The sequence below is a fragment of the Babylonia areolata genome, chromosome 21 (genome assembly GCF_041734735.1).
Source record: "Babylonia areolata isolate BAREFJ2019XMU chromosome 21, ASM4173473v1, whole genome shotgun sequence".
NCBI lineage: Eukaryota > Metazoa > Mollusca > Gastropoda > Neogastropoda > Buccinidae > Babylonia > Babylonia areolata.
The window spans coordinates 6,417,921-6,433,702 of NC_134896.1; the positions used below are offsets into that span (position 1 = coordinate 6,417,921).

General features: G+C 39.9%; 1 protein-coding gene across 1 annotated transcript in view; it reads right to left on the reverse strand.

The window, feature by feature from the left end:
- Positions 1–2,495: 2,495 nt before the first annotated feature.
- LOC143296089 (uncharacterized) overlaps positions 2,496–15,782 on the reverse strand; it is a 37,181-nt gene continuing 23,894 nt past the window's right edge. Inside the window, exons 9-10 of the mRNA XM_076607848.1 lie at positions 9,075–9,205; positions 2,496–8,161 (exon numbers count right to left, since the gene is read on the reverse strand). Coding sequence (XP_076463963.1) covers positions 8,133–8,161; positions 9,075–9,205 — 160 coding nt within the window. The 3' untranslated portion in view covers positions 2,496–8,132. The remainder of the gene's footprint in view (positions 8,162–9,074; positions 9,206–15,782) is intronic.

Sequence of the window (15,782 nt, forward strand, 5' to 3'; positions counted from 1 at the left end):
ATACTGCAATAGAAACACCAGAGACAGACAAGAAAAAACCCAACACTGCTATAGAAACACCAGAGACAGACAAGGAAAAAAAACAACAACACTGCTACAGAAACACCAGAGACAGACAAGGGGGAAAACCCAACACTGCTATAGAAACACCAGAGACAGACAAGAAAAAACCCAACACTGCTATAGAAACACCAGAGACAGACAAGAAAAACCCAACACTGCTATAGAAACACCAGAGACAGACAAGAAAAAACCCAACACTGCTATAGAAACACCAGAGACAGACGAGAAAAAAACAACAACACTGCTACAGAAACAGTCGAGACAGGAAGGGAAGAAACCCAACGCTGCTATACACTGATGACCAGAGACAGAAAAAAAACGAACAATTCTGTTACCAGTACAAACTTGGACTGAAAAGAACAAGACAGAATACAAAAAGAAAGGTCCAACACTTTAAACTGTTGTTATTCTTTACAGACCAACAGAACTCAAGATAAGGCCACCCATCTTGATAAAAGGGTAGGGCGGTGTTAGTTTTGCAGTCACACACGCCCCTGTAAGACCACTTTGCAAACAAAGCAAACCTTCTAGTAACTAAAAAAATGGGTTTTTTTTTTTTCTTTTTTCGTTTTGTTTCATAAATGTTTGCATCATTCAATTGAATTCTCCAGTCACCACAGAGAACACGGTCGTCGAGCTGACTACATACCTGCTTTACTCAAGATGTCTGAGCAGTTTCGTTATCAATCACTGAACCCTGTTCCAACATGTAAAACTGATGGAAGCAATTTAAACAAACAAAACAAGAAACCCACACACAAAAATACAGACAATATTTTGGATAAAAAGAGGAAACAGTGACCCTCATAAAGATTATGAAAAAAGAAAAAAAAAAAAAAAAAAAAAAATCTGCCATAATATTCTACATAAGCACAAGGTGGCACATGCTTTGCTTTGCAACAAACTACCCAGGTGCATTTCTGTTTTTAAATTCTAATATAAACAAAGCCCAACTGAAGGACTGAGCAAAGCTGGGCACTGAAAACATCCCAATAAAATACTGCCAAATAATTACACATAGTTTGTAATAATAATAATAATAATATATATATATTATATATATATAAGAGGTAAAAATGGGCATACACAACCAAACACTGCCAAACAGCAACTCACACATCCTGAACCCTCAAAAAATAATTCAATAAAAAAGCGCTCAATTATAAAACCCAGAGACAAAAAATGTAAGACTTCCTTCAAAAAAATACTATTGAACTGACTAGTAAGGCATGCAGTGAGAAAATAAGAGACAATAGAAAGAAAGGAAAAAATAACAAAAACAAAGAAAGCCATGGAAAAGAAGTAATACCAGCTTAATCCCTTCAGATTTTGTTGTCAAGAAAACCATCCTCCATTTGTCTAATTTTCACCCCGTTAACTTTCAGACATGTTTTATCCTTCAATTTCCTACTACATTTCTCAACATCAGAGCAACGACAAGTCTATCAGCATTTAGGACTACTTTCCTTTCAAAGGTAAAATACTCCTGTAAAACAGGAAGCCATGTTACACAATTGCAAGGTAACATTCGTGCACCGAGTCTGGCAAATTTCAGTTCAAGAGGCAGGATCCCCCATGTGGTGAACAGTACGCATGTAAACGTGACATTGGCGCTTGTCTATGCAGCTGCATGAATGCAACACAGGCGCCAAAAATGTATACATTTTGCAATGTTGAAACATCTTCTAGCTACACTGCCTAGTTTTCAACTGCTGAAAAGAAACATGGGTAAAAGTCTGGATAGTTTACACAATGCATAGCAGATAATGATCAACAACAGCCGCAGAACAATGAATGAATGAATCTCCAAAGTCAATACAGGAAGCAATAATGCATGAGATCTGACTGTGAGCATATAAAGACGACATAATGCTGAGTACAGACACGCGCCACGCTTGTTTGCACACTGTTAAAGAATGAAAAAATGCCACACGCTCAAAATATATTAGCTGTAAATACAGTTTTTAGTTATCTGCATTTCACACAGATGATTGTAATTGCAAAAAAAAAAAAAAAAAAAAAAAAAAAAAAATTACAACCCTGTTTAAAATATAAAAAAACTGGTGAATAATACAAGTCCACAAAACTGTTTCACAAATGTAGATGATGTATTCCATGCACTTTCCCCCACCACCCCACCCCCTTCACCCTCAAATGGACAAAATATCTTATTTCAAATGGCATATGTACAATGAAAGTAAACACAGAAACTGCTTTCATGTCCAGAACAGTACATGGAAGTACACCAACTTTTTTAACCAAACTGGGCACTGAGATTTCCTTTCAAACCTGGATTTCAAATTTTCTTCTTTCTTTCTTTTTTTTTTCTCTTTTGGGGAAGATTAAAATAATCTTACAATGACAGCAAAAAAAACAAAAAAACAACCCCCAAACAAACAACCCCCCCCCCCCCCAAAAAAAAAAAAAAAAAACACACCAAAAAACATGAACACACACACACAGACATTGCAATAATAACATGGACTCTGCCCCCATATCAGAGTCAAAACCTTAAGGGAAGTTTTACACATTAATTCATGAGCAATCAAAGTTGCTGTGGAAAGTGCAATGGTCCTCCGACTTCTTGGCATTTCTATATGGATCAGAAGTCTGGCTATCAAGCATGAGGAATGAAAAAAAATTAGCAGGTGACTCTTAACAAATTCTTTTTCTAATGATTTCCTTTCCCCACAGCAGGGAAGTAACAATTGTACAGACTGCCCGGCCCCTCTTTCTGCATGTAGATGGGAGCGGACCAGGATGTACGCTGTGGCCCAGACAAAAACACCGATTCCCTTTTGACACAGTTCTGAACCGCATTGTAATCTGCATTGTACTGTATGACTGTTTGTCACATCAAATTAAGTGAAATTCAGGCAGCTCTCCCCAGAGCTAGTCAGCCATGTCTGACTATGACCATCAAAGCAGCAGACTATCTGGGCTAGAATTTGGTTGCAGTAGATGAGGTCTTGCCCAAGTTACCTCCCACTTTCTGGGCTGAGAGGGTTTCAGGAGACAAGTCAGTGTAGGGATGGTCCCCAAAGGCCAACCAGCCCCCAAGGCTGAAGCACTAAGAGCCAGTGCAGTCTTGCCTCCAAGTTTGAGAGTCATAGTCCTTCACAAAAGACTGAAAACTAAATGACTTACCATTGCAGTGGAGCAACTATTAATCATACAGCCCTCACTATGCTGTTTTCCGAACTGTAAGCTTATGTCAATCTCTGACATAAGCCTAATCACTGTCTGGCATTTTGTTTGTATATAAAAGGAACAATGGGCAGTGATCATTGGAGGGAGTGGGAGAGGGGGTCACTTTTTTAACTCAGCCAGTGTACTTAATCAAATGATTCTTAGACCGAAGTGCAGTGGAAGATGTAACAATAAAGGTAATTAATGCAGCTGCAAAAGCAAAAAAAAAAAAAAAAAAAAAAAAAAAAAAAAAAACTTCTTTTTTTTTAATGAAAACTGACAGCAAACAAAAAGTGCAACTCATGATGCACACACATGTATTGGTCAAGAAAATAATACTGTGTTAAATTCCTCTTGATCCCACATAAAAATACATCATTTTATTTTATCAATCAAAAGAAAAAAAAAAGAAAGAAAGAAAACACACACACACACAAAACAAAGAACAAAGCAGTAAAGCTCATGGACTGGAGACTAGAGTAGAACAAATGAGGCATTTTTTAATCATTACAAAAATGGTGGTGCTGATGCTTTTTGGGGGGAGGAGAAAAGTGGAGAGGTTGAAAGTTATAGAAGAATTCAAAAACAGCCCAGTCAGCGGTGACTGAAGACACCTTGCCCCTTCAACCTTTGGTTATTCTCCCATCCAAAATGTGCACACTTTTAAAGACTCTAGCTGCTTTCTGGTCATCACCAAGTTCTCTGAGTGAGCTTCTCACCGTCCTCTTGGAGGAAAGCACATCATCACGTGAAGCGCAATCCATTTTTGACTCACTTGTGTAAACAAAGTGAGTCTATGTTTTAACCCGGTGTTCGGTTGTCTGTCTGTGTGTGTGTGTGTGTGTCCGTGTGTCTGTGTGTCCGTGGTAGACTTTAACATTGACATTTTCTCTGCAAATACTTTGTCAGTTGACACGAAATTAGGCATAAAAATAGGAAAAATTCAGTTCTTTCCAGTCATCTTGTTTAAAACAATATTGCACCTCTGGGATGGGCACAAAAAATAAAAAAAGAAGCCTAATTATATGCAAACTGCATTTACTGTTATATTTATATTTTTTGCATTCTCTAAACTTGGCACTTTGATCTCATATTCTGACACAACAACAAGAGCAGTCATTATTATCATTTTTTGTTCAAACGGGAACTTCTTTTGCTAAGCCATGGAATTTTTTATTTATTTTGCAAACATGTTGGTGCAGATAAGGGAAATTACTCTGTAATTAATGCAAGGGGACTTAATTTATCACAAGTGAGTCTTGAAGGCCTTGCCTCTCTTGTTCTCTGTCTTTGTCCACACATGTTCATCTGTCAAAGAGGGTGATGTTTCTAAAAACTTTAACAGGGCAAAATCCTTTGCTACTTCCAGGGTCTAAAGTATCAAAATAATACCTGTGACTGACAGAAGAACTTGTTTCATTTGCATAACATCCAATTCTTTTTTCTTTCCATTTTGCATTCGTGTGAATAACAAAAATGAAAATAAAAGCCAAACAAAATCTAATTCTTTTTTCTTTTCATCTTGCATATGCTTGTGTAACAAAAAATGTGAATAAAAATGTTCATCCAAAAAAAGAGGAGGAAAGACTGCTAGTGCTTGGACTGCGTCAGAACCCAAACACAAAGGGGTTAGGGTGTGTGAAAGGGGAGCAGGTATGGGCAAAATGTTAATAGGAGGATACATAAAACTGAGAACAGAAAAACGAAAAACAAAAACAAAAAAAAACAACAACCAAGCTTCATCCTTTTTGAAGCAAACTTAATGACAACCTCGCACATCGCACACTGAAAGCATTTTCAAGAATTTTCAAAGTTTAGTAAAAACGATTTCTTGAACTATCACCATCTTCACCTACCTGACGTACAAGCACACAACCATGAAAACTGGCAAACACTCACTCAAACAAATTTGGTGATGTGAAACACATATAAATCGCAGAAATGGCTTCGTAATGATTTTTTTTTCTTCCCTTCTTTGTTCTGACTGGCACCAAAATCACAAAACTGCTCAAAGAACAACACACAGTTCTTTTTCTACCTCAGACCCAGCTGCATCTCTCTCTGAACTATGTGAATAACATCTCATCCTACTGCACGCGCGCGCACGCACACACACACACACACACACTCATTCAAATTCAAACACACAAAAACACACACACCACACAGAGCAAAAGATCACTTGCAGTCAGAACTCTTTTTTTCTGAACACTGTTGCAGTCTATTTTTCATCAGTTATGCATCTGTGGGAGCAAGAAGCACGACTGATGTATTACAAATGCACATGCAAGCACACACACACACACACTCTCTCTCTCAGTTAGATCTACAAGGTACTAGGTTAACTTAATAACTGTAAAGTGAGTAAAGCAGCATAAATCTTGACTGATCACCACAATCAGCCCAGATCATACTTGACATCAGTTTATCCAGTCTGTGCTCAAAAAGAGGGGTGAACATCAGTTGGAAATAGTATCTATGGGTAAGTTTCCCTTTCTGCCCAAACCAGAGCTGTTAAAATCTTAATTGCTGTCACAAGCATATATACATTTCTTTTCTTCTTTTTTTTAAATGCAAAAAAAGAAAAAAGTTTTTCATCATCAAACTTTAATAGTTAATTTGCACATAATTTTCTATTATGGCTTTCTAATCACAACAGATTTATCTGTGTACAACTGTACAAATTCTGGTTGTTCTGCCGTACAAAAAATCATTGTTAATTCTCTTGGCCAGACTATGTGCTATTACTTGACTTGATTCACATATATTCTGGTTACCTGCCCATTAAAACTTTTTTTGCTGCTGTCGTTTTTGCGCAACTGTAGCAAAGACAAACCTGTCGCCTATTTCTTTCGTACACCAGCTGCAAGCTACAGAGGGTTCATCGTTTCTCACCTTGTCCAAAAGACTAGCACCCAGAAATGTTTTCATAAAGGTGGGATATGGGAAGATCTGATGTGTGTGTGTAATTGGATACACAAACCTGTAATCATCTCCCTTTCCTGGGCAGACTGCACTGTTTACAAGGCCGTCCTTCCCTCCTCCACACAATCACTGCTGGCTGACAGCATGTCTCCAAGGGAAGACAGGGCTACTGACAACAGTCCCTATATTTCACTGGGGTCTGTTGTGACAGTTATGAGGAGTCACTTGGAACAGGCTAAAAATACAGGGGTCATTTGTGAGGTTTTACACGGGTCTTTAAACAAGCTAACAGGGAGCAGATTTCTTCTGCATCAAGGACTGTGGCCATTTGACAGCAGGACATAGTCACCGACAGGAAGTGCCCAACAGAGTAGTTACAACCCGCCTTCAAGTCAAGGCTGCTGAGGTTCTAGAACTTTAGCTGTGCAAGACCAACCACGTCCCATGGAAGATACAATCACGTGGCAGAGACAATCACATGGAAGAGGCAATCGCACAGAAAGCCCATGTGTAGAACACTAAAGCCAGGACTGAGGAACACAGACACAGTGAAGAATAATGTGACGTGGTATGGCATTCTGCCCCTCCAAGCTCAAAACGAGCACAGATGTCTCTACCTTGCAAACATGCATCTGCCTGTGATGATGACTGCTCACAGCATGTACCTGCTGAACAGGAAGACACCCCACAGCAGCATCCCCGTCACTGCAGACTACTGACTCTTTCTGCACTGAACTGCACTGTAGTTCTTAACTGCACAGCCATGTGTGCTGTTATCTCTGAGTGCCCACAGTCATTGTGGGATTCCATGGGCACGTAATCCTCTGATGAAACAGACAACGAATGCCTAAAGAGTGGAGTGAGCAATGACCATGCTGGTACCAGTGAGTGCACTCACAAGTCACAGCCCGAGAAGACTGAACAAGTTTGAATATTCCACTGCACTCTGGTCACCTGCTTAACCTTCAACAGTCTTGTCAGCTTGGCACTTCAGAGCTTTACAGCTAGATTCAAGTAACAAACCACCATCTGTACTTCTCAGCTACTTCCAAATGTAAGGCCTGCCAGCTATGGGTGATCAGATACATATGAGGTTAGACCATAAGGAGGAAGAAGATGGCAAAGTTCATGTATCCCCCTGTATGAAAATCCTTCCTGTACAGTCAGCAGGTGGAAGAACCCAGATACCTGGAGCATGACAACACACACACACACACACACACAACCACCTGCACTCATGAACACAACTTGGATGTACACCCCCTTTAAAACAACGCCCTCTCTGTCATCACATATTTCCCAGTCTACTGACAATTCTTTTTTTTTTTCTTCCTTTTTTTAAATGCATAGTGACACAAAGTGGCTTTATCAAGTTGAGACAGACCTGTATCCCAGCAAGTAAAACCTCTGTTCCACACCCTCTGTCATGTAGGGGGTGAGGCAGGGGGATGTGGAGGCTGGGGATGTGGGGCGGAGGGGGGTGGGGGGGTGTTGGGGTGGGGGGGACTGAGAGAAGGTGCCACCGAGAACAGCTCAGATATTTCACAAACACAGCTCTGACGACAAACACCTCACGTTCTGCAGAAGATGGTGGTGACATGAGACGCAGTAGTAGTAGTAGTAGTAGTAGTAGTAGCAGCACAATGTTGAACAGTGTAGGTGTGCCTTTTGTGCAAGCATGAGCAATGATGGATGATGATGAAGAGGGCAGGCAGAAAGAGGACAAAAGTTAGCGGTTCAACTGTCACAGTGCCTTTAACATGCAACAACAAGCCATCATCCGACACGGAGCTACAGACTCTTATCTCTGTCCAGGATCCGTCAGCTGCACTCTTCTCTGGTCAGCCATGTCGCTGACCCCCCACCCCCACCCCCCTCTCTCTCTCTTCCCCCATGAACATCCCGAGTGTTGAGCTCCCGTCACCTGGTCTTTGGATTCCACTTCTTCTTGTCAGTTATCTGTAGCTCAGCTCTTGACGAATAGCTGAAAGAGAAAGGCCAGGGGAACGATTAATTTTCTGCTGATGGAACGGTATTGTGCATCATGACTTGCTTTCCCAATCATAGGATTTTTGTTGTTGTTGTTTGTTGTTGTTGTTGTTACTATTGATGATGATGTTGCTGTTGTTGTTGTTGATTATCATGTTGTTGCTGTTGTTGTTGATGATGGCAATGCTGCTGATGTTGCTGTTGCTTGCATTGTACACAGATGACCCTGTCAGGGTCCCTCAAGCACATATTCACACTACCATTACGCATGCATGCATGCATGCACACGCACACACATACACACAGGACAAATACACACACAAACATACTGAACCCATTTTCTCATCTGATTTCACATTTTCAATGAAGTATGGAAAATGTAAATGTAACTATGACTTCGTTTTCAAGCTACATATAACAACACTTGAACAGACTTGTTGAGAGTTTTGATACATACAAAATTGTGTTCTCAACCTTTTTTGTTGACCTGTTACAACAATATCTAGTCAAGGAAATTGCTGTCTATAAAAATCTCAGCATCTTTGAAACAGCAAGAATGGAACTGACATTGTTCAAATGTTTGTTTGTTTGTTATTTTTTACTTTAAGAACACACAACCCCTTTCCCCCCAGATTCATACAAAATGCCAATGCACATCAGCTTTAAATGGTCCTCTTTTTTTTCTTGTTCTTTATATGCTGATGCAAGTTTTCAATTGTACAAACAGGTTTCTTGACAAATTCATCTAGAAATTAGCTGATCAAAGATGGAAAAACATAAAAGTATACATTTCTATTTTTTCAGTCTGGCTACTACTTAATATTCCCCGCCCCCACACCCACACCCCTGCAACTCCAAAGCCCTCTCCACTCTCCCTCTCTCTGTGCTGATCTCAGACATGTACATACCGTCAATGATCTCCATCTTCATCCGCTGGACTTCTCGGCGCATCTCTGTCAGGATTTCCTGTTTCAGGGACTCCAGGTCCCCTCCGTTGGCAGTGCCAAAAGCCTCCTGACCCGTCAGTGATGGGTTACGTCTGAAGCACACCACACCTTTATTAGCAGGTGTTCACCACACCTTTATTATCAGGTGTTACAGGGTTACACCTGAAACCACCACACCTTTATCATCAGGCATTACTGGGTTATGGGTTATGTCTCAAACACCTTAATCATCAGGTATTACTGGGTTATGTCTCAAACACCTTAATCATCAGGTATTACTGGGTTATGTCTCAAACACCTTTATCATCAGGTATTACTGGGTTATGTCTCAAACACCTTAATCATCAGGTATTACTGGGTTATGTCTCAAACACCTTTATCATCAGGTATTACTGGGTTATGTCTCAAACACCTTTATCATCAGGTATTACTGGGTTATGTCTGAAAAACCTTTATATCATCAGGTATTACTGGGTTATGTCTGAAACACCTTTATATCATCAGGTATTACTGGGTTATGTCTGAAACACCTTTATCATCAGGTATTACTAGGTTATGTCTCAAACACCTTTATCATCAGGTATTACTGGGTTATGTCTCAAACACCTTAATCATCAGGTATTACTGGGTTATGTCTCAAACACCTTAATCATCAGGTATTACTGGGTTATGTCTCAAACACCTTAATCATCAGGTATTACTGGGTTATGTCTCAAACACCTTAATCATCAGGTATTACTGGGTTATGTCTCAAACACCTTAATTATCGGACTTCCGGCCCGGTCTCCGATGTCGGCAGACCACGATCGTCAGTGCTCCGTACATTTTTGCTAAAAAAACTGTGAAAGTAATATACCTAAGACATAAGTTAAATGTTCACCAGCACAGTCTGTGAGTGAGGTATTGTGGTGTGTATTGTGTTTATCTAAATAACATCTTCTGTGTGGAGAACGCAAAAAAAAAAAAAATTCATTGGAAAGGAGTTTTTCAGTGCCTAAACGATCATGGCGGCGGGAATGCCGGCCCCGCCAGTAGCCCCAGTTTATGTTACGGCGCGTGCACTGCCAGACTATGAGTCGCTGCCTACAGTCTACGATGTGTGTGTAGCTGCGGAAGCGGTTTGTGGGCGTGAGACAATCCGTGGTGCTCAGCGTGTACGTGGTCTGTGGCGGATTTATCCGAAAACAAATGAAACCAGAGACAAGCTCTTGTTGGAGGGGTTCTTGTTCAGGGGAGCACGTGTCTCTCTCCTAGACAAAAATCCGTTCGTTATCAGAGACCAGACTGATGAGAAACCAACCACCAAACTGTGGATAAACAATGTACCTCTCAGTGTGGACAACAAAGACATTGAAGCCGCACTGCAGAAGCTAGGAGTGGAGATCAGATCCTCACTTCGAAATGAGCTAGCAAGGAACCCCGATGGACGGCTGACACGTTTCGAGACTGGCCGCAGGTTTGTGTTCATCTCTGTGCCGAGCACACCTCTGCGACCAGCCTTGAAACTTGGTGTGTTCACCGCGGCTCTCTATCATAAGGAGCAAAAACAAAAATTAGTCAAGTGTAGCAAGTGTCTACAGGATGGACATCTGGCAGCAAACTGTGAGGGAGAGGTGGTGTGCAGGGGATGTCTGCAACAGGGACACAAAATGTGTGACTGCCCCTCTGTTGTGCCCCCTGCTACAGAGGAGGAGGGAACAGCAGCAGAGCAGTCTGAAGAAGTGGGTGAGGAAATGCCCAGTGCTCAGAGTGGCACCACACCAACACACCGTGTGCAGCCGCCAGCGCGCGCCAGCGATGCGGCAAAGAAAACCAGCCACGCGAAGCCTGCTCATGGCACAGCGAGCAGCGCCGGAAAAAAGAGGGAAAGGAGCGAGTCTCCCCCTACCACAAGTCAAAGTCTTCCAGAAAACAAAAGGCCCGCTGTCCTGACGCAGCCAGAACACAACGGAGAGGCAGAGGCGGAAAGCATGTCGGAGGAGGGGGGTAACACTTGACACGTGTTCTCTCCCAACCAGCCTGACCACTCCCTCACGACCTTTGGCTATGATCAACGGACTTTTGATTAACGATTGACGATTATAAATTCCGCATCAGAAAGTTGAAAAATTGATACCACCTTTTCAAATATGAATAATGACATATGCATTGGTACTCTAAATGTTCGAGGGCTTAGAAATAACCTAAAAAGGAAAGTAGTATTTGACTTCCTCAAAAAACAAAAGTTAGACATTGCATGTTTGCAGGAAACATACGTGACAGATGATATATTGCCTCAAATTAATGTGCAGTGGTCTGGAAGTGTATTCTATAGCGTAGGTACTAATAGAAGCAATGGACTTGTAATTCTAATTTCCAGCCATAAACAGATTCATGCAGAACTCATCGAAGCAACAGAGAGAATATTGTTAATAAGAATTTTACACGACAACAAATCAACTATCATAGCTAATTGCTACGCACCCAATACGACCGTTGACAAAATATCATTCATTAACAAACTCGGCAACTTGTTACATAAGCAAGATTACGACCACCTGTGGGTTCTGGGTGATTTTAACACAACAATCCATGCTCTAGATAACATAGCCGGCAAGCCTCACTCACAACGAGAAAAAGAAGCCCTTCTAGAAATGTTATCCTCTTTTGACTTGGAAGATACGTGGAGGTCTGTCCATCCAGATGCCAAAGAATACACTTGGTCAAGATCTGCTCCTTTTACAGCTAGAAGAATTGATTATATTTTCAGCGACACTACCTCCATTACACTTGTGAAGGAAATAGACATTGAATTATTCCCTCACTCAGACCATAAACTTGTGAAAGCGATATTTAGTCCAAACAAGTTTCAAAGAGGCCCAGGATATTGGAAATTTAACAACTCACTCCTATCTCAGGAACGGTTTCTAGAAGAAACAAGCACATTTATAGATTCGCATTTTTCACAATCTCAAGAAGGAAACCCACAAAAGACCTGGGAAATGTTTAAGGTTAGATACAAGTCATTTTGCATAAGCTATTCAAAAACCGCCAAAAATCGATCTCCCAATAAACACGCCAAAATCAAAATGCTAAACGAAATAGAACAAAAACTACATCAGAACATTCATGATAAAGATATATTAATGAAAGCTGGGCAACTAAGAAAAGAAATAGAACTACAAGAATTAAAAGAAGCAAGAGGTGCTCAGATCCGCTCAAGAGCCAAATGGATAGAAGATGGTGAAAAAAACACAAAATATTTCCTCCGCCTTGAAAAGATCAAAGGAGCTGCGAACATTATAACATCTCTACGCATAGACGAAAACATGACAGACAATTCACAGAAAATATTGAACCAGATCGAGAAATTTTACACAAACCTATACAAGAAGGACATATCCATAGGAAGAGGAAGACATATAAAAGACCATTTCCTGAGTAATGAAGATTATCCAGTACTTACAGAAGAAGAAAAAGACCAATGTGACAAAGAAATAACTTTGGACGAGCTGACACTAGCCCTTACTAATTTAAACAAAGACTCTGCACCCGGTAGCGATGGCTTGACACCAGCATTCTACAAAACGTTCTGGGACAAATTAAAAATACCATTCTATCGTTGTATTACAGATGCACTTAAGAAAGGAGAACTACCTTCTTCAATGAAAAAAGGAATCATAATTTTAATACACAAAGGCAATGACTTGGACAGAAATAACCTCGCAAATTATAGACCAATTACTCTTACAAACACAGACTACAAGATATTTACGAAAGCGCTGGCCATGAGACTCCAAAATGTAATCAAAACAGTTGTAAATGAAGATCAGGTAGGTTTTATAAAAGGTAGAAACATCGCAGTCCATTTGAGATTTTTCGATGATCTCACAAAATATCTGAACACAAACAATCAACCAGGGACTCTCATTGCCCTTGATTTCTCCAAGGCTTTTGATACATTATCAAAAAAATGTATCATCGAAGCCTTAGATATTTTTAACTTTGGCCCAAGATTCACAAATTGTGTTTCGACCATAATGAACAAGACAATAAGCTGTGTTCATAATGGTGGATGGTTGTCTGATTGGTTTCTAACAGAAAGAGGGATCAGACAGGGATGCCCCCTCAGCCCTCTTCTTTTTGTACTTGCAGTAGAAATACTGGCGATTCGAATTAGAAGTAATAAAGATATTCAAGGGATTGACCTAACTCCGCTCGACAATATGTGCAACCATAGCAACAACTCTAAAATAAAGCAGTTTGCAGATGATACAACACTAACCCTTAAAAGTGAACAAGATATTCAAATAGCTACAAATATTGTAACGCAGTTCGAAGAGTATTCAGGTCTGAAGTTAAATAAAAATAAATCTGAGGGCATGTGGCTAGGGTCAAGAAAACATGAAACAGGTGAAATAAATGGCATTCCCATGGGATCTGACAGACTGAAACTTCTGGGAATATATTTCTCAGCAGAAATGGAAATTTCGGAAATCGAAGAAAACTGGAAATCCAAAGTTGAAAAAATAACTAAGGTGATAAAACAATGGGAACGCAGAAACCCCTCTCTATATGGTAAAGTTATTCTGGCAAAAACTTTTCTACTGTCACAATTCTCTCACGTCCTACAGGTAGCGTCTGTACCAGTTAAAGTTCTGAACACCATTAACACATTAATGTACAGATTTCTTTGGAAAAAAAAGTTTAATAATAAGAAAGCATTTGAAAAAATAAAAAGAGGCGTTCTCAGCCTCGATAAAGAAGATGGTGGTTTAAACATGATCAACATCGAACACCAGCAGCAAATGTTCTTGGTGAAATGGGCAACCAGACTCCTTAAAGAGACAAAATCTCACTGGAGCATTCTGGCGAGACACAACATGTCCCCCTTTCAAGATAGTCATAGCAGTTTCAAGTGTAACGTTTCACCCAAAGAAATTAAAAAACTGGAAAAAGTGCAGTCAGTCTTTTGGAGAGATGTAATAAAAACGGTGGCCATCTTTAACGAAGACAGACCGATAGAAAACATAAAAACAGAACCGTTATGGAATAACAGAAATATAAAATACAAAGGAAATGCGCTACACTTTCCCAAATGGAGTAAAGGCGGCATCCGTGTCGTGCAGGACCTTTGGCAGCACGGAAATATAATGACGTATGAAGAAATAGTGCGTAAATTAGGCGCTGACCCTGGCCTTCTTTTTGAATACAATGCCATAATAAACTCAATCCCACAAACATGGAAACTCCATCTAGCTAATGATGTCCACAATGATGAAAATCCAAACGACATTGCAACAAAAGAGGGGAACCTCATTACCTTGTCAAATAAACAAATAAGGAAAACATTCGCCCGAAAACAAAACCATGAAATATGTGCAGCCCAGTTTTGGAAACGTAAACTAGACATCAATATAAGTGACTACTTCAAATTAGCATACGAATGTACGAAAGAATCACGACTGAGGTTACTTCACTTCAAATTCATACACAATATTTACCCAACGAATATCCTGCTAGCTAAAATGGGTGTAACGGACACAAACAGATGTAACTGGTGCCAAGAAACCGATTACATTGAACATGCCTTTTACTCCTGCCCCAAACTTTCCTCCTTTTGGAAACATGTGAAACAACTCATTCTCACACGTTACGATACGCTGATTTCCATGGATGAAAAAGTAGCTCTGTTTGGTACAACAAAAATGGACACTCCAACTGATGAAAAACGAAAGGAAATCAATACGATATTGTTAATAGCAAAACTGTCCATCTCCAAATTTAAATACGGCAAGTGCAAAAATCTTGACCTTATCTTTGAATCAGAACTCGGCCTACGTAACCTATGATCAGTATCCGTTAAAATACCAGAACACTGAGTCAGGCCCACAAAAAATCCTGAGGGTAGTATTCAGTGTGCACATACATATTATTATACTTAGGTATAGAGCTTGTGGAGAGGGAGGGGATTGAGTGAGTAAAGGAGACACAGAGAGAGTGAGAGGGTGTGTGTGTGTATGTATACCATGCCTCTCTTTCAGGGAATATGATTTTGTGTGAAGACATCATGTATGTGTAATATATGTTGCATGGTCTTGTAGGTGATTGAACATGCCATTGGGAAGAGGACAGATTAAAGACATGAGGAAAGAAAAAAAAGAAAAGACAACAGAAAGGAGAAAAATGATGATGGAAGGAACAAAAAAAAAAAAGAGACAAAAAGATATAAAAGAAAAAAAAAACAAAAAAACGAAAGGCAAAAAAAAAAAGACAAAAAAAAAAGAAAAAAAAAAAGAACCTTCCAGGGATGCTGAAACTATCCTGCTCACTAGCAGAACTTTTAGGCATCCACTGATTTCTCCGAAAAAAAAAAAAAAAAAAAAAAAAAAAAAAAACACCTTAATTATCAGGTATTACTGGGTTATGTCTCAGGTATTACTGGGTTATGTCTCAAACACCTTAATTATCAGGTATTACTGGGTTATGTCTCAAACACCTTAATCATCAGGTATTACTGGGTTATGTCTCAAACACCTTTATCATCAGGTATTACTAGGTTATGTCTCAAACACCTTTATCATCAGGTATTACTGGGTTATGTCTCAAATACCTTAATCATCAGGTATTACTGGGTTATGTCTCAAACACCTTAATCATCAGGTATTACTGGGTTATGTCTGAAACACC